At 31.9% G+C, this 25,564-nt stretch overlaps 1 protein-coding gene across 1 annotated transcript; it reads left to right on the top strand.

The window, feature by feature from the left end:
• Positions 1–20,910: 20,910 nt before the first annotated feature.
• ATE1 (ATPase E1) lies at positions 20,911–23,198 on the top strand. Its single transcript, XM_039028480.2, has 2 exons — positions 20,911–21,316; positions 22,730–23,198. Exons 1-2 carry the CDS (start codon positions 21,016–21,018, stop codon positions 22,942–22,944), a joined length of 516 nt encoding a protein of 171 aa, XP_038884408.1. The 5' UTR covers positions 20,911–21,015; the 3' UTR covers positions 22,945–23,198.
• Positions 23,199–25,564: the final 2,366 nt, after the last annotated feature.

Raw genomic sequence — 25,564 nt, forward strand, 5'->3', positions numbered from 1 at the left:
GGAAATAGTTCCAAAGCCAATCACCCTTTATTGTGATAATAGTGGTGTTGTGGCTAATTCTCGAGAGTTTAGGAGTCACAAGTGCGGGAGGCATATAGAGCAAAAGTATCATCTCATCTGAGAGATTGTGCATCGAGAGGACGTGATTGTCACGCAAATAGCTTCGGACCACAACGTTGTTGATCCCTTTACAAAGGCCCTTTCAGCTAAAGTGTTTGAGGGTCACTTGCAGAGCATAAGTCTATGGGACAGGCCACATTTAGTCTAAGGCAAGTGAGAGATTTTTGTACTAGGTGCGTATTATGTCCTAGTTTATTATTTTATGTATACTTTTCTATCAGTATGACTTTTATGATGTACATCCCTCTAACTTTAGAACAAGTGGGAGATTGTTGGAGTTGATATCCTAAATCTCGTGGGTCTTGTAGTTTGTAATTGTAATATACAAAAAATTTATTTATTTAATAAAATATGAGATGTTTTATTCAATATTTAGTAGTATTAACCCATAAACCAATAAACTAACATCTAAGGTTATCATCTATAGCTGAAACATGTATGTAGAGACATACAGGTGGATTATGTTTAAATGATAATCCAAATGGTCTATAGTAGATGAATAAGGTTGGTTACCTTATCCTCTACCTTATCTTGGTGACACTACAAATATGACCTACTTTGTAGATGTTACAATTGTTGTAAAGTTTTACAAATGATCTTATTCTGATCATTCATGTAGAGATATGTGAGCAGAGGTATTCAATACAAGGGAGTTTGTATAAGACCGGACCACGAAATGACTAGTCTCATTATATAACGTCGTTCATAATAGAGACTTATATTTCACCAGGATGACCACATGTGACATGACCTAAATCTTGAGTGAGTTGTGAACTCTTGCCTATGAAGGCAGTCCTTTGATTTGTATGAATGAGAGAGGCCAGATCGCCGACTCAATAAGCCTACCATTTTGGGGATTCGTCTTATTAGGGAGCTGGGAACACAACTACACAAGACGAAATTTACTCTTTCCTTAACGTCTGGGTAAGTAGATAAATTGCCCCCTTAAGGGTTGATTTCGAGGTTTGAACAATGTGGCGCCATACCCTCTCTTGGTGGGGAAGAGGACCGAAACATGCCACTGAAAGACTCTACTGAGACAAAGATGGGCTGTCAAGAACGTAGAATGTCATAACACGTCATATCTGTGTACGTTTCTTTAGTTATCGATCCACCCGGTTTGTTTAAGTCTAATATGGTGTATTGGTGTCTTTTAAACCCTTTTTCATGCAAAGCTGTATTTTTCAATACAATAGTTATAGAACAAGTGGGTCGTTTTATGGGATAACTTCACCCTCGAGCTTGAGGTTTTAATTTTTTCACAGTAGTACCTTGATTGACTTCTGCTTTACTAATGACTAAATCTCTTGGTCCAAGAGTGGTTTGGTCATAGTTGGACTATGACTTATTACTCATTAGAAGGATTAGTAGTACTTAAGAAGTTAGATATAACTACAGGGGAAAAACGATAATTTTGACCCACTTGTACTTATGAGTAATTTGTGAAGAGTTATCGCACTATTGATTGGTTATATCCAATCGACACAAAAGTATATCTGTAGTGCGAAAAATGCAGTTGTCAGTCTTTAGTGGAGTGACCGACAGTTAAAGGATGTTGAGTATAATTAAAGAGTTCAATTAATTATTTAAGTACCACTGGAGCTTCAGATCTACAGGTCCATAAGATTTCCTCTGTAGCTCAATAAAGATTATTGAGAATTAATTTTGGATTAATTTGGGATTAATTTGAATTGTTCAAATTAATTGAGAGAAATAATTATATGTGATATAATTAAATTAATTATATATTTGATACATTATAATATAAAGTTTATTTGAGAGGAAATAAATATTTGAATATGATCCAAATATTAATTATATGGATTGGATTCATATAATTAAATTTAGTATAAATGTGATTTATATTAAATACCACAAATTAATGAGAGAATTGAAAACTATAGGTTATATTGTATTTGATACAATATAAAAACTAGAGCTTATATGTATTTGATATAACATATATATATAATCATTTATATTTGTTTTAAATTTGAATTTCTCTCAATTAATGTGGAAGTGGGACATTTTGTTTTACGAAGAATGAGTTTTTTCAATTTTATCTTCTTCTTCTTCACAGAGCTCTCCCAACCTAAGAAAAACTCTCTTTGGAATTTTTCCTAGAACTCTTTTTTCTCTCTCTCAAAATTCTTTTTCTTCCCTCTTCCAAAAATCTCAGAGCCCACACACTCTTGAGAGATTCTCATCCCAAAGGAGAATACAGAAGTCTCATTTTTGGTGATGCTCATTGGAATTTTATTTGAAGAGTTCGTGACCAGATCGTGGAGAAGGGAATCAGTGAAGAAATTGTTGTGACCTTCAAGGGTATGTATGAATTTCTTCTCCCTTTTTCCTCATCAACGGATGCTGTAAATTTAGAATTAATGCATATTTTTTTTGTTTGATTTATGTAAATTTGTTATTCTGTAAAAAAATTGGAAGTTGGGTTGATCCTCACTTCCACTACGAAACTTCACAGTTCCTTCAATATCAAAAGCAACACTATATGCAAAAATATTGTCAATAACTAGATTAGTTTGGTTCAATCTTTTTTCTGTCCCAACATAATTTATTGAAATCTCATTACTATCTTTAGATATTTCACCTTCTTCATAAACTTGATTATCAGTCTTGTCCAAGATTTCTCCATGGATATTTACATCCTCAGCCAACTCTTTTTTACTATTAATTATTTTTCGTTTTCGATGACTTTTATCTTTGGAACCCACTAGTCTACCACGCTTCTGGCGTGTTCCAGATGCATTGGTGACAACTTGTTGTGTTGAGATATCAATTTTCGATGGAAAATTTGCAGCTGGTATAAGTGATTTAGTTATTTTCTTTGCATCTGTAAATGCATCTAGTAACTGATTTGCTATATTTTATAAATGAATTATCTTATGAACTTCAAGTCACATTGATCTGTACGAGGATCTAAATGAGACAATAACGATGCATTCCATGTAATTTCTTTTTCCAACTTCTTAATTCCTCTCCATGATATTGGAAAATTTGTCTCATTAAAATGACAATAAGCAAATCGTGCAGTAAATACTCATATATTTGTCTCATAAAATGTCTCATTAGATTGAAGAATCTTCAAGCTCTTCAATAAGTGTCCATTTGAATTCTCAATAATTATTTTCATCATTATAGACCCTGGATGACCTAATCTGTCATGTCAAACTGTAAATATTTCTGGATTCATGAACTTCAAGTTCACTGTTGCATATGTTTCAATTACTCATATATGAGTATAATATAATTCAGAAGATAAAGCAGGCAACTCTTCCAATATACGTTTTTCATATGAGACAGTAGATGTGATATAAAGATACTCCATATTATTTTCTCTATCAGTCTCAATATGATAACCATTGCAATGTATATTTTTAAAACTAAGTAGATTCCCCTTTGATTGACTAGAGATCAATGCATTGTCAATTGTAAATTATGCTCCTCTAGACAAAATAATATTTGATTTTCTAAATTCTTCCATCAGGTTTGCAGAACCTGATATTATATTGACTTTTGCTTCAAGTATTGTTAGTTTGAAAAATTATTTTATACTTGTAAGTATTTTATGTGTAGTTTCATTATCTGCTAGACATAGATCTTTTTTACTCATTTTTTAGTCACCCAACATATGAAAATGATTCAGGTTTCTTTATGACCTACCTTTAGTGGAGAAAACGATAGGAGCTCACGCTGATAACGTATTGTGAACTTGAGGAGCACAACGGGAACACTGATATCACATCGAGCCCTACTTGTCATGCCCTCATTTCTCAAAGTGTTGTCTATGTGTCTCAACATTACACATTAATAATGTCCATGTAATCTACTTTCTACTTGTCAAATTGTTTATAAATAGTGGCATTTGGTGGGTTTTGGAAGACACACCTGGGGCAAATTCCATTTTTCTCTATGCTTTATTTGCAAGCTAAGTATAATTTCTAATCTTATAATATTTTTCATAGTAACACTATTACAAAATATTATATTTATATTAGAAATTTAATATAAATCAAATATGTAAAACAACATTTAATTTATTAATTACAACAAAGAGGGAAAAACCGACATACCTATAGAACCTACCTTCAGAGAGAGAAATGAAAAAGCTCGTGCTGATAACGTGTTGTGAACTTGGGGAGCACACCGGGAACACGAATATCAATAAAATATATTAAAATAAATATTATATAATAATAAAAGAAATTAATATTGAAATAAATTAAACATAATATATAAATAAACAAAATAAAATAAATTAGCAAAATATAAAATAACAAATTTCTCTAAATTATCCATTTTATCCAATTTTCATGGAATTTGTCTAATGTATTTATAGGCAATTTGGCGAGTAGGAGGTGGATTACATGGACACTAATAATGTGTAATGTTGAAACACATGGGCAACACTTTGGGAAATGGTTGTATGACACATGGTCAATGTACATTAAGCATGAGCATCTAATTGCTGGGTTGAAATCCCTAGCACAGTGGAAAAAAAATACAGACCATTTTCAGATTTTAATAACAAATTAACAGAGGAAATAAAGTTTAGGATCCCTTATTTTCGTTGGCGACTTTGGAGGGCTTCACCAACCATTGGATCTACGATCTTAACTCCTTTGTTGCAAATAAAATGAATACCACCAAAATGGTTTCACCAATATTCTCCTTGGGCTATTGAGGTAGAAGGAGGTGGATTCTTGGAGGAAATTTTCTACAAACAAAAAATCTCAAAAACCCATAAGCCCAAGTAAGAAAAGAATATGCATATCACTTTTTTCTTTTGTGTAGAGAACTAACTAGAGAGAAGAAAGTTGGGTGAAGATCTCTCTCACTCCTATATAACTCCACATGGGGAGTTTATTCCAACAAATTTATTTAAATTTTATTTAACCAATAAATTAAATCAAATTTAATTTATTAATTAAATAACAATAAATTCATTTAATTTAAAAATTAAATTAAATCAAAATTCAAATTATTAATATAAATAAAATAATTATTAATTAATCAAATTAATTAGTAATAATTAAATATCTCATATTTAATTAAATGTGCATTAGAATCATATTCTAATACATCCCTTTCTCATAATCTATAGTTTTAATTAAATTAATTAATTAATTAATTCCCCAATAAATTAATTATTAAATTAAACATCACATATTTAATTTCACCTTATAATTGAATCACATTATTTTGTTCACATATTACCTCTAGTGTTAATGTGTATCGAATGCATATTAGTTTTTAACCTATAGTTTTAATATGAACTCTATTCATATCAAATTTAATATTTTAACTATTTCAAATATTTAAATCTCCCATAAATTAGTTTTAAATCAAATTCAAAATAAATTTATATTATAAAGCTTAATTATAATGTATCACCATACATTATATTTTTTTCCTTAGTAAATTTGAACATTTCAAATTACTGTAATTACCTCAATACCCTTTATGAACTATTAGTGGGATCTAATGGGCCTACATATCATAAGCTCCAATGATAAAATCAATTGGCTAAACTCATTAACTAAGTTAATCAATATTCCTTAACTATGGGTACACTCCACTATAGACCCATAGTTACACTTTTCTCACTGTAGATATATTTATATGTCCATGAATATTGATCAATAACTGCAAGTTAGTTCTTCATTAGTGTTTGTAACACCATCTGGTGTCAAATTACCATTTTACCCCTAAGTTACCTCTACATCCATAAAGTATTAGTGTTCCTCTAATGAACATCTTGTTTGTGGTCCAACCATCAAACAAAAATCCCTCTCGAGCCAGTGAGAGGGTAGGGTCCTTTATTCAAGTCCCGGAGACACCACTCAAAGGAATACTCATCTACTTACCCTAAAGTCTAGAAGGAGTGAATTCCATCTCGTGAAATTATGTTCCCAGCTCTCCACTCGGTCTTGTCCCCAAAATGGTAGGGTTATTGAGTCTGCAAACTGGCCACTCTCACCTGTACTAATCAAAGGACAATTCCTTATGTAGAGGAGTCCATAACTCACCCAAAATTAAGACTAAGTTGCCTGGGTTATCCTAGTGAAATAGAAACCTGACTAGTCAACGAAGTTACATCTAGTGGTTACTTTTTCGTGGTCTGATCTTATGCAAACTCATTGCATAGGATACCCTCACTCGCATGTCCTCTACATGAATGTGTTGGATAATGGCATTTGTATCAAATACAAAGTGAGCCGTATCCATAGTGTCACCAGGATAAGGTACCCAACCTTATCCATATACTATAGACCCTTTAGGCTATATCTTGAACATTGATCCCCGTATGTCTCCACATACAGTTCAAAACTCATACATCAGTCTGGAATGTTAGTCTATTGGATCAGTGTTATTTAGGCAAGACAAATACAAGATGAACAATAACTATTTATTATAATAAACATTAACAACACTTTATTAATGATTAGTTAAATGTTACATAATATTTACTAATGGGCATCTATTATCATAATATTTATAATACTCTCCCTTATATGCCCATTACATATATGAAATATGCCTCATTAAAACCTTACTAGGAAAAAACTCAATGGGAAAAAAATCCCAGTGAAGGGAAAAGAGTATGTATTTGATATAATTTATACTCCTAAAAGGTATATTTACTCCCTCTCATAGAAACATCACTTGTGATCTTTGAGTCTTCGCATTTCAATGTTGTACACTAGTTTTTCAAAGGTTGTGGTAGGTAATATCTTTGTAAATAAGTTTATCAGGTTATCTTTCGGACAATTTGTTGTATAGTGATGTCACCATTTTTTTCAAGATCATGAGTGTAGAAAAGCTTGGTGAAATATACTTTGTTCTGTCTTCTTTCATATATCCTCATTTGATTTGGGATATGCATGTTCTGTTGTCTTTGTATAATATTGTTGGAAGATTTTTACTAAAAGACAAACCATATATTCCACGAATGTGCTGAGTCATTGATCTTAGCCATACACATTCTCGGCTAACCTTATGAATTGCAAGAATTTCAGCATGAATTGAGGAAGTAGCTGTTATAGTCTATTCCTCCACATGTGAATACATAACCTATTTGAGATCTAGCTTTGTGTAGATCAGATAAATATCCAGAATCTGCATAACCAACCAGATCAAAATTCGATTTATTTGAATAAAACAAACTCATATCAATCGTTCCTAGAAGATAACAGAGTATATGCTTAATTCCGTTCCAATGTCTTTTTATTGGATACGAATTATATAATGCTAATAAATTTACTGAAAATACTATATCTGGTCTTATATTATTAGCAGATATATAAGAGCACCAATTGCACTAAGATATGGTACTTTAGGACCAAGAAGTTCTTCATTATCATCTCGAAGTCCAAATATATCTTTCTTCACTTCTAGTGAACAAACTTCCATTGAAATGTTCAATGGATGTGTTTTGTCCATATAGAACCTTTTCAAAAAATTTCTTGTATAAGTTAACTGATGAAAAAACATCTCATCTTCTAAATGCTTAATTTCTAAGCCAAAGCAAAATTTTGTTCTTTCGAGATCTTTCATCTCAATTTCTTTCTTAAGATATTTTATTTTCTTTGAAAGCTCTTCAGAAGTTCCAATTATATTTAAATCATCAACATACATAGTTATAATAGTAAACCCCGACTGTGATTTCTTTATAAAAATACAAGAACATATTTGAGGGATCTCTAAAACTAGAGAACCAGTGAGCGGAAGTGGATCATTCCAAACTCCATTGTGAAAGAACATAAACATTTACAGTCATTCCAAACAGTTATGCATTAAAGACTAAATTACAACATGCTTCATAATCCAAATACCAAGGACCGAGTACAATACCTTTGAATAACCCTTTCTTCACGTATTTCCCTCGATTAGTCACCAACGCATCAAACAACACGAACGCAACAAGCACTGAAAAATCGTCGATCACCAGCGAGTACAATTTGATCCTCAATCCTCGACTAGAACTTAACACTACCACTCAATTACCTTGGTATACTCGGTGTCAGAATCCATGAGTTGTTGGCTCTATATGGGTTCGGATAGAGGGATGGAGGAAGTAGACGATCGAGTATGCGACAGAAGGAAAAAGTCTATCGTATAGACTTGATACTCGATCGTGTAGAAACGAGTTCTATTGTATAGAAACGAGTTCTATTTTATAGAAAACTCGAGGCGATCGTTTAGTCTCTCTAAAATAATCAGATTACTTGTTACGTGTAGTGTGTAATGAATCTAAAAAATATATTTTCCAACTTTATCCCACAGTTAGTTATAAACCGTGTATAACCACCCACTAAGTCGATTATTGGAGAAAACAAAATATTAATTATCTCATAATTAATAAATTATAAATAAATACAATAATTAACTTATCATATTATATTTATAACTTATTGTTTTAATATTGCATCATATGCAACATATAAACCATAGTTTTTTTTTTCTTTTATGACATTTAATATAAATCACATTTATATTAATTTCTCCAATCAAATAATAATGTATCAAATACATTAAATCAATTATATCATTTATAATTGAATTAAATATTCCTAACCTCATTTGAGGATCCATCTTAGTACGTTATAATGGACTACGGAGCAATTGGAACATATACGGCACATCCAAAAATTCTCAGATGGGAAATATGTTTGGTTGTATGTATAAAAACCCACAATTTTTAAACATTAAACATATTCTATTTGCAAAAAAAAAGATGTTATTGAGGTTTATTCATTAAAGATGTTATTGAATATGTGAATTGTACTTCTAAGAGCCTAAATCCAATAAACTAACGAACCCCTGGCTATAGCATGAATACTTTAACTTTATGTGGAGACATGAAAGAGAATCAGGTTTGAGTACATAGTCAAAATGGTCTATAAGTATAAGGATAGGGTTAGGTACCTTATCCTGAGGACACTATGGATACGACCCGCTTTGTATTAGATACAAATTATGTGATCCCAAAATCGTTCATATGGAGACATGCGAGTGGAGACATCCTATGCAAGAGATGTTTGTATAAGACCAGATCACGAAATAGTCACTTTTCTTTATAACGTCATTTATTGTTGAAACTGACTATTTCAATCGATGACCTAAGGTAACTCGATCTTAAGCCTGAGCTAACTATGAACACCTGTTTATTCGGGATTATCCTTTAATCTACCTGGGTGAGAGTGGCTCAACATCGCCACTGAATAAGCCTCCCATTTTAGGTGTAAGACCGGTTAGATAGCTGGAGACATAGTTTTATAAGATAGAATTCGCTCCTACTCACTTTAGAGACAGTAGATAAGTTGTTCTCTTAAGTACTGACTCCTAGTCTTAAACAAGATGCCCCACCCTCTCTATGACTGAGAAATACTTGATTTATTGGTTAGACCACAAACCAATTGTTCATTAGTGGATCAGTGGAGACTTAAGGAGCAAGATGTATTTTAGGGGTAAAACAGTAATTTTGACTCAACTATAAATACGAACAATCTATGAAGGATCGACTTACTGATCATGGTTAAATCAAGTGGACAGAAATCTATTTACAATGAGGAGAGTGCAACTACTGGGCTTTAGTGAAGTGGTCAGGTAGTTAACGAATGTTGGTTAATTCGGTTAAAAGTTTTAACCGATTAATCTTGGATCGTTGGAGCTCATGATCTGTGGGTCCCTTAGGTCTTTATACTAGCTCATAAATGGATTAAACCTTGGAATAGTGTGTTGAGAAAATTTGAAACATTCAAATTCGAATTAGGGTTTGGATTATTATATATGATATAATTAACGTTTAATTATCGAATTAACCAAATTTGGAGATTTAAAAATATTTAAATTTGATTTAAATATTATAAATATGAATATGGATTCATATGGATTCATATTTAAATTAGGTGTTTTATTAGTTTAATATTTTATATAAATTAATTTTTAAATTAATTAAAATTGTTTAATTAATTAATTACTCAAAAAATAATTAAATTTATGAATATTTGTAAATTCATTTTTTAATTACAATTGAAATTAAATTAAATTAATTTAATTTAGAACAAATAAACAAAATAAAATAGAAAATGAGATTATCCCACTTTTCTATTTTAATTACACCTAAATTATGTTTAATTAAATGGAAAAATATGTGTCAACTTGAAAATTAATTGATTTGCATGCTAATTTTCTATAAAATAGAAGGTTTAATATATATTCATCTTCTTCATGCATTTTAAAGTTGAATATTTATCTGTTTTCTGATTTTTTTTGTTTTTCATCTCCAACTCAAAAACCATCTAAACCCATCTCAATTTGGGTTCCGCCATCCAATCTAAGACCAAGAAAATAATAGAAAAGCTCTTGTGGTTTTCTACACCAAGGTTCCAAGAAGAAATTCGCAGTGGATTGAATTAATTAAGAGAATTCTTCAAAGGTTCTATATACTAACCCTATTTTCTAGAAATTTGATGTTGTTGAAGGAACTCTTATACAAGAGTACCTCTGAGTGGAAGCGGATCTTTCCAAAGACATTGTGACAGAATTACCACATTTACATTCAAACAAACAAATATGCATCAAACTATAAATTATCGACATGCTTAGAACAAATAACCAATAAAAGAACGAATACATACCAGTTGAAGACTCTTTCTTCATAGCAAAACTCGTTCTCTCCAAGGGAACAGGTGCTCTCGCTCTCGCTGAAACGTCAAGCTATCGTTGAGCAACACCACCGGTCTTCTACCACAAACGACCTCCACACGAACAGAAGAAAGATGGGGACGACAACACCACTTGGAACCCTCGGTATTCTCGGTGTGATAATCCAAAGAGTGAGCTCTATTCGGATTTGGTAGAGGGGAGGAGATATGAGGATCGTATACAACGATCAAGCAAGTGGAAAAAGGTTGCGTCTATCGTATAGACAAAATTCTTGATCGTTTAGGTGAAGTACACGATCCTGTAGGAAAAAGGTAGCGATCGTCTATACGATCGTTTAGTAAATGCTCGGACGCTAGACGATCATTTAGTAAAACGTAGACAATCATTTAGAAGATGCACACGCATGTATGCGACTATGTAGTAAAATTCGAGCTATTGTATGGTCTCTCAATTTACTAAGCGATAGGTAGCACACTACACTTAAGCGAATTTCGTGATCTCTTGCAAAATGAAAACGATTTTCATTTTATTCTTCAGTTATGAAAACTGATTGGAACTTCCCACTAACACATGGTTATAGAGAAAACAGCGTCCAATTATCCTATAATTGTCAAAATAAAATAATAAATATAATCATATTATATTCATTAACCTATAGTTTAATATCACATATCAACCATAGTGTTTCTCCTCCACTAGATATAAATCATATTTAGATCTAATTTCTTGAAATTAATGTACCTCATAAATAAAATCAATCATATCAAATATAATTAACCAGTTCAATCATATCATATATAATCAAACTCCCTCTTGTCAATTTGAACATTTCAAACTGACCCAAAAACTGATTCTCAACTTGAATCCATTGAGCTACCAAGGGGACCTTATGAACCTATGACTCGAAGCTCCAACGGTATGTGAATAGCTAACTAAACTCTTTAGCCACGAGGTTCACCATCTATTAACTGTCAGACATTCCACTAAAAACCGACAACTGAACTCTCCTTATCACAGATATATTTCTGTGTCCATCGAATATAACCAATCAACAATATGATAACCCTTCACAGATGCTCGTAAGTACAGCTGGGCTAATTTACCATTTTACCTCTGTAATTACATCTAACTCCTTAAGTATCACTGATCCCTCTAATGAACAATACAACATAGTTCTACTATGTGTGGACACCTCTTGGGCCATGAGAAGGTGTGTGGCGCCCATCGTTCAAGTTCCAGGATCAGCCCTTAAGGGAACGATCTATCTATTTACCCTGCTTCGAGGAAGAAGTGAATTTCATCTTGTGTACCTAAGTTCCCAGCTCCCAAATCAGACGAATCCCCAAAGTGTAGGTTTGAGTTGGCGACCTGGCCACTCGCAGCCATGCAAATCAAATGATCGCCCTCGAAGGCAGAAATTCCCAACTCATTCAGGATTGAGGTCATGTTACCTATGGTCATCCTAGTGAAGTGAAGTATCTGTCATGAACAACGTTATATAACGAGATGTTAACACTTCATGGTCAGGTCTTATACAAACTCTTTGTATAGAACGCCGCCGCTCGCACGTCCTCACATGAATGATCAGGATCAGACCATCTGTAGCAAGTCACAACACTTGTAACTATTCCACAAAGCAGGTCGCATCCGTAGTGTTACCAAGATAAGGTTTCCCTCATTTATCCATATACTACAGACTATTTTGGTTATCACTTAAGATATGATCTACTTGTATGTCATCACATACATGCTTAAGTTACATAATAACAACCAGGGATTTTAGTTTATTGGTTTGTGGTAAAGCAAATAAAACATCCAATGTTCAAAGACAAGTAGTGAAGAAAATATCATATATTATACATCACAAGTGGTCGTACAAAAATGTGTTTACAAACTACAGGACACGAGAGTCTAGGGCATCTTCCCCAACAATTGCATTCTACTTTACTAAAATTAATGTAGTTAGAGTGCTAAGATCTAAATTGCTTCCATTTGTTGAATGGCAACACTAAAATAATATTTGGCTCCAAGTCATAAGCTAATTGTAATGGCGAGTACTTATGATAAACTATTGGTCTAATGCGTACAAGTGACATTGCATGAAAAACAACATGTTCCATACAGATGAAGGAAGCTTAGCTCTCATAAGCAATGGTTTTGTAATTAATTGCAAACGTTTTATAAATAATTATGCTAAACCATTTTATGTATGAACATGAGCTACAAAATGTTCAACACTTATCCCAATTGACATATAATAATTATCAAAAGCTTGAGATGTAAATTTACCAGCATTATCAAGACGAATGGTCTTAATTATATAATAAGGAAATTGTGCTCTTAACTTAATTATTTGAGTAAGTAATCTTGCAAATACAAGATTTCAACTTGATAATAAGAACACGTGTGATCATGTGTTGGATGCATCAATTAATACCATAAAATATCTAAATAGACCACTTGGTGGATTAATAAGTCCACATATGTCACCATGAATTTGTTCTAAAAATGCAAGGGATCCAATTCTCATTTTGGCTGGTAGTGGTCTAATTATTAATTTTCCTTGAGAGCAAGCATCACGTGATAATTCATTAGCTTGAAGAATCTTCTAGCTCTTCAATGGGTGTCCATTTGAATTCTCAATAATTCTTCTCATCATTATAGACATTGGATGACCTAGTCTGTCATGCCAATTTATAAATATGTCTGGATTCATGAACTTCAGGTTCATTGTTGCATATGTTTTAATTACTCGTATATGAGCATAATATAATCTAGAAGATAAAGCAGTGAACTCTTCCACATTTTTCATATGAGACAGTAGATATGATATAAAGATACTCCATATTATTCTTTCTAACATTCTCAATATGATAACAATTGCAACGTATATCTTTAAAACTAAGTATATTTTTCTTTGATTGACTAGAGAATAATGCATTGTCAATTGTAAATTTTGTTCCTTTAGAAAAAAATAATATTTGCTCTTCTAAACCCTTCAATTAAGTTTGCAGCATCTGATATTGTATTGACTTTTGCTTCCACTATTGTCAGTTTGGAAGAATATTTTCTACTTGTAAGTATTGTATGTGTAGTTGCACTGTCTGCTAAGCATAGATCTTTTTAACTCCTCTTTCAATCACCCAACACATGAAAATGATCCAAGTTTCTTCATTAAAAGAAAATAATTACAATAAAAAAAACAACATTTGAAATTTACAAAGGTTAACATGTACTAAGAGGAAAAAAACATGGAGATGAAAAAAGAAATTAATCAAGATATTTTCAAATTCAAAGGAAACACTGGATATTCCATCAATTCTGCCGATTTTCTCTTCAAAAGATTCAAAGAAGTCCGCCACATCCAAATTTATCGTATGGGATGGGTCAAATATGTCATTATCCTAGTATGCATAATTTGCTTCCACATTTTTTTCTTTTACCTTCAAGGATGCTTGATAGAGATCAACTAAGTGTTTTGACGTATGACAAGTACAAGACTGATGCCCAGTCATTCTGCATCGAAAGTATTTATTTTCAACACTTTTTGAACTCTTATCTTATGGAGTTTTTCCTTCGTGATCATCATTTTATGTGGTTCTTTTGAAATTTCAATGATTAGAATGACCACTACGAAAATAGTAATTATTTATTCCTTTGCCACGGTCACAACCTCAACCACGACTCGACCAGGACTATTATTAAAATTCACATCATTCACTTTAGGGAATGTTGTTGTTCTAGTTGGTCGAGATTTATGATTTTTCATCTATGACTATTAAAATTTACAACATTCACTTCAGGGAATGTTGTTGCTCTAGTTGGCAGAGATTCATATATTTTTTTTAATCAATAATTCGTTATTTCATTCAGCCACGAGAAGACATTAGAGGAGTGCATAAAACTTTTAAATATTTCTCTTGATATTACTACTGTTGGAACATATCCAAAATGTAGAAAAATGTTTTCTCTAACATATTGATTTAAAATTTTGGAGCCTCAAGTGTATCCATTTACGAAAAGCTTTAGGAAAAAAATTATTTTTCGATGATCACATTTTTATGGCATCCAGGTGTATTTTGACATCAAAAACTAATGACAAATAATTATTACCATTAATATCAAATACTACAAATTCTAATTTTATAATATTTTTCACAGTAACACTATTACAAAATGTTATATTTATATTAGAAATTTAATATATATCAAATATGTAAAACAAAATTTAATTTATTAATTATAACGAAGAGAGAAAAACCGATATAACTTTAGGACCTACCTTCAGAAGGAGAAATGAAATAAGCTCGTGTTAATAACCTGTTGTGAACTTGAGGAGCACAACGGGAACACGAAGACCAATAAAATATATTATTAAAATAGCCTACCTTGAAAAAAAAAAGTGGAAGCAAATTTTGCATACCAAAATAATGACACATTTGACAAATCCCATATGACAAATTGGATTTAGCACATTTTTTTTCACATCTCCTAGAGAGAAAATTGTATGCAAAAATGTTGGACAAATGATGTACTATTTTAGCGGGGAAAATGATAAGAGCGTCGTGTTGATAACTTGTTGTGAACTTGAGGAGCACAACGGAAACACGGATATTAATAAAATATAATATTAAAATAAATATAATATAATATAATAATTAAATAAATAAATATTATAATAAATTCCACATAATATATAAATAAACAAAAAAAATTAGTAAAATATAAAATAAGAAATTTCTCTAAATTCTCAATTTTCTCCAATTTTCATGGTATTTGCCCAATGTGTGTGGGTTTTCCAAAATCCACCAAATGCCACTATTTATACGCAATTTGGCAAGTAGAAGGTGGATTATATGGACACTAATAATGTGTAATGTTGAGACACATGGACAACACTTTGGAAAATGAGGGCATGACACATGGTTAATGGACACTAAGCACGGGCATCTAATGAGCGCCTATTATCATAATATTTATAATACTTTTCCTTAGATGACCATTATATATATGAAATATGCCTCGTTAAAACCTTATTAAGAAAAACTTCAATGGGAAAAAAATCCTAGTGAAAGAAAAAGAGTACATATTTTATATAATTTATACTCCTAAAAAAATATAATTACTCCCCCTCATGGAAACATCATGTGAGATCTCTGAGTCACCGCATTAAAATATTGTGAACCAGTTTTTCAAAGATTGCGGTAGTCAAGCCTTTGTAAATAAGTCTGCTAGGTTATTTTTCGAACAAATTTGTTGTACAGTGATGTCGCCATTTTCTTCAGGATCATGAGTGTAGAAAAGCTTTGGTGAAATATGTTTTGTTCTATCTCCTTTAATATATCCTCCTTTGATTATAGATGTGCATGTTGTATTATCTTCGTATAATATTGTTGGAAGATATTTACTAGAAGACAAATTACATGTTCCACAAATGTGTTGAGTCATTGATCTTAGCCATACACATTCTCGACTAGCCTCAAGAATTGTAAGAATTTCAACATGATTTGAGGAAGTAGTTGTTATGGTCTGTTTCACTGACCGCCATGATACAATAATCCCTCCACATGTGAATAGATAATCTATTTGAGATATCCAGAATCTACACAACCAACCAGATCAAAATTTGATTTATTTGAATAAAACAAACTCATATCAATCATTCCTTGGAGATAACGGAGTATATGCTTAATTTTGTTTCAATGTTTTTTTTTGTTGGAGAAGAACTATATCTTACTAATAAATTTACTGAAAATGCAATATCTGGTCTTGTATTATTAGCAAGATACATCAGTGCACCAATTGTACTAAGATATGGTAGTTCAGGACTAAGAAGTTCTTCATTATCATCTTGAGGTTGAAATATATCTTTCTTCATATCTAGTGAACGAACTTCTATTGGAATGTTCAAGTGATGTGTTTTGTCCAATATATAGAACCTTTTCAAAACTTTTCCTGTATAAGTTGACTAATGAACAATATCCCGCTACGAAATTCTCAATTGCAAGCCAAGACAAAATTTTGTTTTTCCGAGATCTTTTATCTCAAATTCTTTTTTAAGATATTCTATTGTCTTTGAAAACTCTTCAGAGTTCCAATTATATTTAAATTATCAACATGTACAGTTATAATAGCAAATCTTGACTGTGATTTCTTTATAAAAGTCAATGAACATATTGGATTGTTTTGATATCCTTCTTTACTCATTTTTTAGTCAGCCAACATATGAAAATGATCCATGTTTCTTCATTAAAAGGAATTAATTATAATAAAAAAATAACATTTGGAATATACAAAGGTTAACATCTACTGAGAGAAGAAAAAAAACATGGAAATGAATAAAGAAAACAACATTAAATCTAGATATTTTCAAAGTCAAAGGAACCATTTAATGTTCTATCAATTCTGCCGATTTTCTCTTCAAGAGATTTAAAGAAGTCTGTAATATCCAAATTCGTCATATGGGATGGGTCAAATATGTCATTATCTTAGTATGCTAAATTTGCTTCCACATTTTTCTCGTTTTCTTTCAGAGATGCTTGATAAAGATCAACTAAGTATTTTGACGTACGATAGGTATGTGACCAATGCCCAGCCATTCTGCATCGGAAGCATTTATTTTCAACACTTTTTGAATTGTTATCTTGTGAATTTTTTCCTTTGTGATCATCATTTTGTGTGGTTCTTTTGAAATTTGAATGATTAGAACGACCACCATGAAAACAATTATTATTTCTTCCTCTGCCATGGTCACCACCTTGACCTCGACCATGATTATTAACATTCATAACATTCACTTCAGGGAATGGTGTTGTTCCAGTTGGTCAAGATTTATGATTTTTCATCAATAACTCGTTATTTTGTTCGACTACGAGAAGACATGAAATTAGTTCAGAATACTGTTTAAAACCTTTCTCTCAATATTGCTACTGTAAGAGCTTATCCGAAATGTAGAAAAATGTCTTCTCTAACATATTGATTTAAAATTTTGTAGTCTCAAGTGCATCCATTTACAACGAGCTTTAAGAAGAAAAATTATTTTATGATGATCAAATGACATCCAAGTGTATTTTGGCATTAAGCACTAATGACATTACTAATATCAAATGTTACAAATTTTAATTTTGTAATATTTTTCATAGTAACACTATTACAAAATATTATAGTATATTATATTTTATTGATATCCTTGTTCTCATTGTGCTCTTTAAGTTCACAACACGTTATCGGCATGAGCTCCTATCGTTTTCCTCGTTAAAGTTAGTGAAGGAACTCTAATTACAGAGGGTGTATGAGTTGAAGCGGATGATCCAAACTCCATTGTGAAAGAACTCATACATTTACGGTCATACTAAACAGATTATGCATTAAGTCATAAATTACAGCGTGCTTCTTGAAATAAATACAAAGGAGAGAGACAATACCTTTGAAGAATACTTCTCCAAGTATATCCCTCGATCAAACTCAAACGCCCTCGAATAGAAACAAGTATCAACCCGATCCTCGAACAGATCCAGACACAACCACTAGATTACCGTGGTATTATCGGTATGAGAATCCATGAGTGGTGGGCTCTGACTTATTTTGGATTGAGGGAAGGATTGGAGTGAAGGAGGAGACGATCGAGTAAACGAATGAACGTATTGTATAGAAGATGGAAGTCTATCGCATAGAACGATACTCGGTCATTTAGTCTCTTAAGCTATCATCTAGTAAACTCGATGCTATCTTATAGTCACTCAATAGTTAATAATGCAATCCGTGTGAGATTTTTTAAATCAAATTTCATTTTATCCCATAATTTCCATAAAATTGTGTAACCACCCACTGAGGTCGATTATTGAGAAAAAGAAATTTTAATTATCAAATAATTAATAAATATGATAACTAACTTATCATATTATATTCATAACCTATAGTTTTAATATTGCATCATATACAACATATAAACCATAGTTTTTTTTCTATTTTATGACGTCTAATATAAATCATATTTATATTAAATTTGATAACTATGAATCTAATTCATAGAAATTATATTTGAATCAGATTCAAATATTAGTTCATCCAATCAAACAACAATGTATAAACTACATTATATCAATTATATCATATATAATTGAATTAATTGAATAATATCATATATAATCAAATTCCTTTTTGTTAATTTGAACATTTCAAACTAGCCCAAAAACTGATTCTCAACTTGAATCCATTGAGCTACCAAGGGGACCTTATGAACCTGTAGCTTGAAGCTCCAACGGTATGTGAATAACTGACTAAACTCTTTAATCACATTATCCATCATCTGTTAACTGTCGACACTCCACTAAAGACCGACAACTGCACTCTTAGCACTACAGATATATTTCTGTATCCATTGAATATAACTAATCAACAGTACAATGATCCTTCACAAATCACTCATAAGTACAGTTGGATCAAATTACCGTTTTTCCCCTGTAGTTACATCTAACTCCTTAAGTACCACTGATCTCTATAATAAACAATAGATCATAGTCCAACTATGACTAAACCCCTCTTGGGCCAAGAAAGGGTGTGGCGCCACATTATTCAATCCCCGGAATTAGCTCGTAAGGGAGCAATTTATCTACTTACCCCTACTTCGAGGAAAGAGTGAATTTCATCTTGTGTAGCTAAATTCCCAGCTCCCCAATTAGACAAATCCCCAAAATGGTAAGTTTGTTGAGTCGACGATCTGACCACTCTCACTCATGAAAATCAAAGGACCGCTCTCATAGGCAGGAGTTCACAACTCACCAAGATTAAAGTCATGTTACCTATGGTCATCCCAGTGAAATGAAAGTTTCAATTATGAACGATGTTTTATAACGAGACTAAACATTTCGTGGTCCAGTCTTATACAAACTCTTTTATATAGAATATCCCCGTTCGCATGTCTAATACATGAATGATCAGGATCGGATTATTTGTAGCACTTTACAACATTTGTAACACCTACAAAGCGAGTCACACTCGTAGTATCACCAGGATAAGATATCCCTCTTTATCCATATATTACAGACCATTTAGGTTATCACTTAAAACACGATCCACTTTTATGTCTCCACATACATATTTAAGTTACAACGATAACAATGAATCTTAGTTTATTGGTTTGTGGTTAATGTAACTAAAATATCAAAATTTTCATAAACTGAAGTGAATAAAATATCATATATTATAAATCACATAATATTTGTTCATACAAGTATTTACAAATTACAGGACCCTACAAGATTTAGAGCATCAACCCAATAGGTAGGTCCTAAGGTATATCGATTTTTCTCTCTTTATTATTATTAATATTTAATATGTTAATACAATATTAATCACAAAGTATATATTATACTTTTAATATATGTAAATATTTATTATTAATTAATTTTTAATATTACATTATATATTAACTTACTTTATAATAATAACATCATTTTATTATTGTCATTATAGAAGAGAGTTTTTCATGTTCGTGTTAATAAATATTATATAAATAGTGGCATTTTGTGAATTTTATTTAGGACTTCTCCAACTTATAATATTATGCATTCCACAGATAACGTACATTTATTGATCTAGACATATGGATTTTATATGGACCAATTAAATATACATTTAATTTATTGTATAAAGTACATTACTTGTTTTAATATTATATTAAATAAAATCTTAAAAAATAAATAAAATAAATTAACACAATATAAAATAAGAAATTTCTCTAAATTCTCAATTTTCTTCAATTTTCTTAGACTTTATCTAATGTGTGTCTTTCAAAATTCACCAAATGCTATTATTTATAGACAATTTGACAAGTATAAGATGGATTACATGGACACTAATAGTGTATAACTTTGAGATACATGGACAACATGAGATAATGGATAAGTGACACATGACCAATGAACACTAATAATGGGCATCTACATTCCACCTAATTTGACATATTTATGATAAAATCTAAATATATAAAGTTTCAAATATTTGGGTAATTGTGAAATTAAGGTCGGGGAAGGGTCTATTTGGTACATATCTCATTTTCTTACGAAGTGTTTTAGGCCCATATTTCCTAAAATGGCCCAAGAACGCAACAAACCCAATAGGCCCAATAACAAGACAACAAAGCGAGAAAATTACAGAAAAGAAGAAGACGAAGAAGAAAGAAAGAAAGAAAGAGCATAAACGGCTCTAATGGCGCAGGCCGTTCAGAAGAATACTCTGTACGTCGGCGGTTTAGCGGAGGAGGTGAACGAATCTATTCTACACGCAGCTTTCATTCCCTTCGGCGATATCAAAGACGTCAAGACTCCTTTGGATCAAGCCACTCAGAAGCACCGTTCCTTCGGCTTTGTTACTTTCTTGGAAAAGGAAGACGCATCCGCCGCCATGGATAATATGGACGGTGCTGAGCTCTACGGTCGTGTACTTACTGTCAACTATGCCCTCCCTGAACGTATCAAGGGTGGTGAACAAGGATGGGCAGCCCAGCCTAGTAAGTACCCTCATTCCTTAAACCCTAATTCTTCTTCTCTATTCATTCCCTGCATTTCCAAAATGTCGTTCGTGTTGCATCTCATCGTTCATTCTTAGGCCTATGCAAATTTGAATTTATGCAATACATTCGGTTGCATTGCATATAGTAATGGTTGGTTGTTCAGGTGAACTTGTGTGTGTTCTAGATCTTTAATTTTCATTCTTTAAATTTCAAATGTTTTGTTTATGCAATAAAAAATTCAGACCAGCTGATTTCTAATTCGATGTCAAATCAAATGCATGTATCGTAAAACACTAGTCCGGATGCAATACTTAAGTTTAAATAACAAATTATGCAAACATCAGAGAAGGAACCAAAGCTAATAATATAGAGTTTAGGGTGGAAATTAGATCTAAACCTTTAAATCTATTTTGATCCCAAACTTGAAACCTTAGGATTTGACATGTACATGATATGGCTATGTGCTTAAATCTCTTGCCTTGGATGCTGAATTTTGATATGAGAATGAATCGGGTATTGCAATCTATAGAATTAGCGTGCTGATAGTTTCTTCCATTCCTGCTAACATGAGCCTAGTTTAGTAATTCGCACTCCTCCATTTGTTGTTTTTGTACAAAACAAAAAGTTACTCCATTTCCTTGGCTGTTCTTTTATTTCTCTTTTACCCCAATACTGTAGTGACCTCCGGCATCATCACTACTCGTTTTGTATCTTTTGTGTGTTGAGAATAGAGTGAAGAAGTTTTTCTACATGTTTATGATAACGACAGCAGAATTTCCACCTATATTCACAATAGTATGTGTGATATTGTCCACTTTGAACATTAAACCCTCATGACTTTATTTTTATAACCACCCAGAAGGCCTCATACCAATAGAAATAATTATCCATACTTATATACCCACAATCGCTTTCTCTCGTATTCAATGTGAGACTTTGTTTGCAGTCCCTAACAGTTTATTATTGAGTGGCTGGTCCAATCTGATTGTCTCAATGCTTTGTAGTTGTCTTCTTAGTACTCAAGGGACTGTTTATTATTGGATGGCTGGTCCAATCTGATTGTCTCAATGCCTTGTAGTTGTCTTCTTAGTACTCAAGGACACAACTCTACAACCTATAGAAGAGGTCCTATCGAAGAAAGGTCATGTCTCAACTCTTGGAGTTCAGACCGTGTCTTGGCAATTGTGAATTATTGAATAGTGTTAAGGTCTGCTAACTAGAATTAGTAGCCTTTTTCACTTCTCAATGATGTCTTCTATACTTTGTCTTCCATCATTCCTTTTCCATTTCACAGGACGATTTTGTATTATTGACATATGTTGCATTGCAATATTGATATTGCGAATGGGTTGGAGTGAGTTGTGCTTCCCCTCTTCTTGTCCTAATAATTGATTTCGTTTAATACTGTAGTTTGGGCGGATGCGGATACGTGGTTTGAAAGGCAGCAACAAGAGGAGGAAATGCAACGCATTCAAGCTGAGAATCGAGCGACTATGGAGGCTGCGGAGGAGCTGCACAGGAAGAAACTAGCCCAAGAACGAGAAGGCGAAAAAGAGGAGGAGGTAGACACCAAGGATGATCCCATGGCTAAGGCTGAAGCTGAGGTTTTAAGACAGAGCAGTTAAAGAGATGGACTTGATTGAGATTTGAACTTGCTTCTTTCAATCCAAGTGAAAAGAAAGTGAGAGGCAAAGCCATTGATAACCTGCCATTCTCTGAGCTTCCTCTTCACAATGGCACATTCTTCTTCTGTTCTTGTAGTTAATTTCATTCACAAAACATAGTTTGATAAGCTGAAAAATGTTTACCTTTGCTGAAAACTTGTAATTTTATTGAAAGAATAGCTTAGAAAATAGGATTTCTTTTTTCTTTTTTTTAATTCCCTTGCTTTCACAGGATGAAATTTTTTATCTTTTATTTTTTTTTATTTCGAAAACTAACCCTATAAGCACAATCTTCATCTATTAATTTCTAAAGCTAAGTCTACTTATAGAAACTTTAGAAAATAAAAATTGGCTAAAAATTTAAATGATTTTCTAGAAAATTTGAAAATCATATTAGAAAGTTGTGTGAAACCAGCACAATGTTAAAAAAATATAAATAAATAAGATCATATCATTCATATTAATGGATATCATTTTTTACATTATGCAAAAAAAAGAAAAATTTATAGTAAAAAATAATTTGAGGAGTACAACAAGAATATAGATATCAATAAATATAATAATAAAATAATAAATATTAAAATAAATTGAACATAATATATAAATAAAATAACAAAATATAAAATAAGAAATTTCTAAATTCTCCACTTTTTCCTATTTTCAAGGAATTTGTTCAATGAGTGTCCTTCAAAACCCACCAAATCCCATTATTTATAGGAAAAAAATGTGGCTTACATGGACACGAATAATGTGTAATGTTGAGATACATGGACAACATTTGGAAAATGAGGGCATGACACACGGTCAATGGACACTAAGCATAAGTATCTAATGTGCATCTATTATCATAATATTTATCATACTCCTCCTTAGATGCTTATTATATATATGAAATATGTCTCGTTAAAACCTTATTCAGAAAAACCCCAATCGGAAAAAAAATGAGCGAAGGGAAAATAGTACATATTTTTATATAATTTATACTCCTAATAAAATATATTTACTCCCCTTCATGGAAAGATTTCTTGAGATCTCTGAGTTGCCACATTCTAATGTTGTGCATCAATTTTTCAAAAATTGCGGTAGGTAATGCCTTGTAAATAAGTCTGTCAGGTTATCTTTTGAACAAATTTGTTGCACAGTGATGTCGCCATTTTTTTCAAGATCATGAGTGTAGAAAAGTTTTGGTGAAATATCTCCTTCTTTGATTTGAGATATGCATATCGTGTTGTCTTCGTATAATATTATTGGAAGATTTTTACTAGAAGACAAACTACATGTTCCACGAATGTGCTAAGTCATTGATCGTAACCATACATATTCTCAACTAACCTCGTGAATTGCAAGAATTTCAGCATGATTTGAGAAAGTAACCGTTATGAACTGTTTCACTGACCGCCATGATACAACGGTTCTTCCACATGTGAATAGATAACCTGTTTGAGATCTAACTTTGTATAGATCAGATAAATATCCAGAGTCTACATAACCAACTAGATCAAAATTTGATTTATTTGAATAAAACAAACTCATATCAAATGTTTCTCAGAGATAACAAAGTATATGCTTAATTCTGTTCCCATGTCTTTTTGTTGGAGAAGAACTATATCTTGCTAATAAATTTACTGAAAATGTAATATTTGGTCTTGTATTATTAGCAAGATACATAAGTGAACAAATTGCACTAATATATGGTATTTTAGGACCAAACAGTTTTTCATTATCGTCTCGAGGTCAAAATATATCTTTCTTCATATTTAGTGAACGAATTTCCATTGGAATGTTTAATGGATGTGTTTTGTCCATATAGAACCTTTCAAAAAAAATTCTGTATAAGTTGATTGAAGAACAAATACCTTATCTGTTAAATGCTCAATTTGTAAGCCAAGTCTAAATTTTGTTTTCCGAGATCTTTCATCTCAAATTCTTTCTAAAGATATTCTATTGCCTTTAAAAGCTCGTCAGGAGTTCCAATTATATTTAAATTATCAACATCTACAATTATAATAACAAATCCCATTTGTGATTTCTTTATAAAAACACATGGACATATTGGATTGTTTTAATATCTTTTTTTCAACAAATATCCACTCAAACGATTTTACCACATTCGCCTGGATTGTTTCAATCTATATAGCGATCTTTGTAACTTTATTGAATATAGTTTCCGAAAATTTGATGTATATGTTCAAGTACCTTAAATCCTTATGGGATTCTCATATAAATATCATTATCAAGAGATCCATATAAATATGCTATGACTACATCCATAAGATGCATGTCCAGATTTTCATACGCAGACAAACTAATTAAATATCTTAATGTAATTACATCCCATCATCGAAGAATACGTCTTTCATAATCAATACTAAGTCTTTGTGAAAAATCTTCTGCAACTAGTATTGTTTTATATCTTGTGACCACATTATTTTCATTTCTTCTCCCCACAAATACTCATTTGTATCTCACAGGTTTGACACTTTCTGATGTTTGAATTATTGGTCCAAAAACCTGACATTTTGAAAGTGGGTTTAATTTTGCCTCGATTGTTTCTTTCCACTGAAGCCAATCTTTTCTCTAT

This window comes from Benincasa hispida, chromosome 4 (assembly GCF_027475165.1).
Source record: "Benincasa hispida cultivar pf3 chromosome 4, pf3_genome.v1.1, whole genome shotgun sequence".
NCBI lineage: Eukaryota > Viridiplantae > Streptophyta > Magnoliopsida > Cucurbitales > Cucurbitaceae > Benincasa > Benincasa hispida.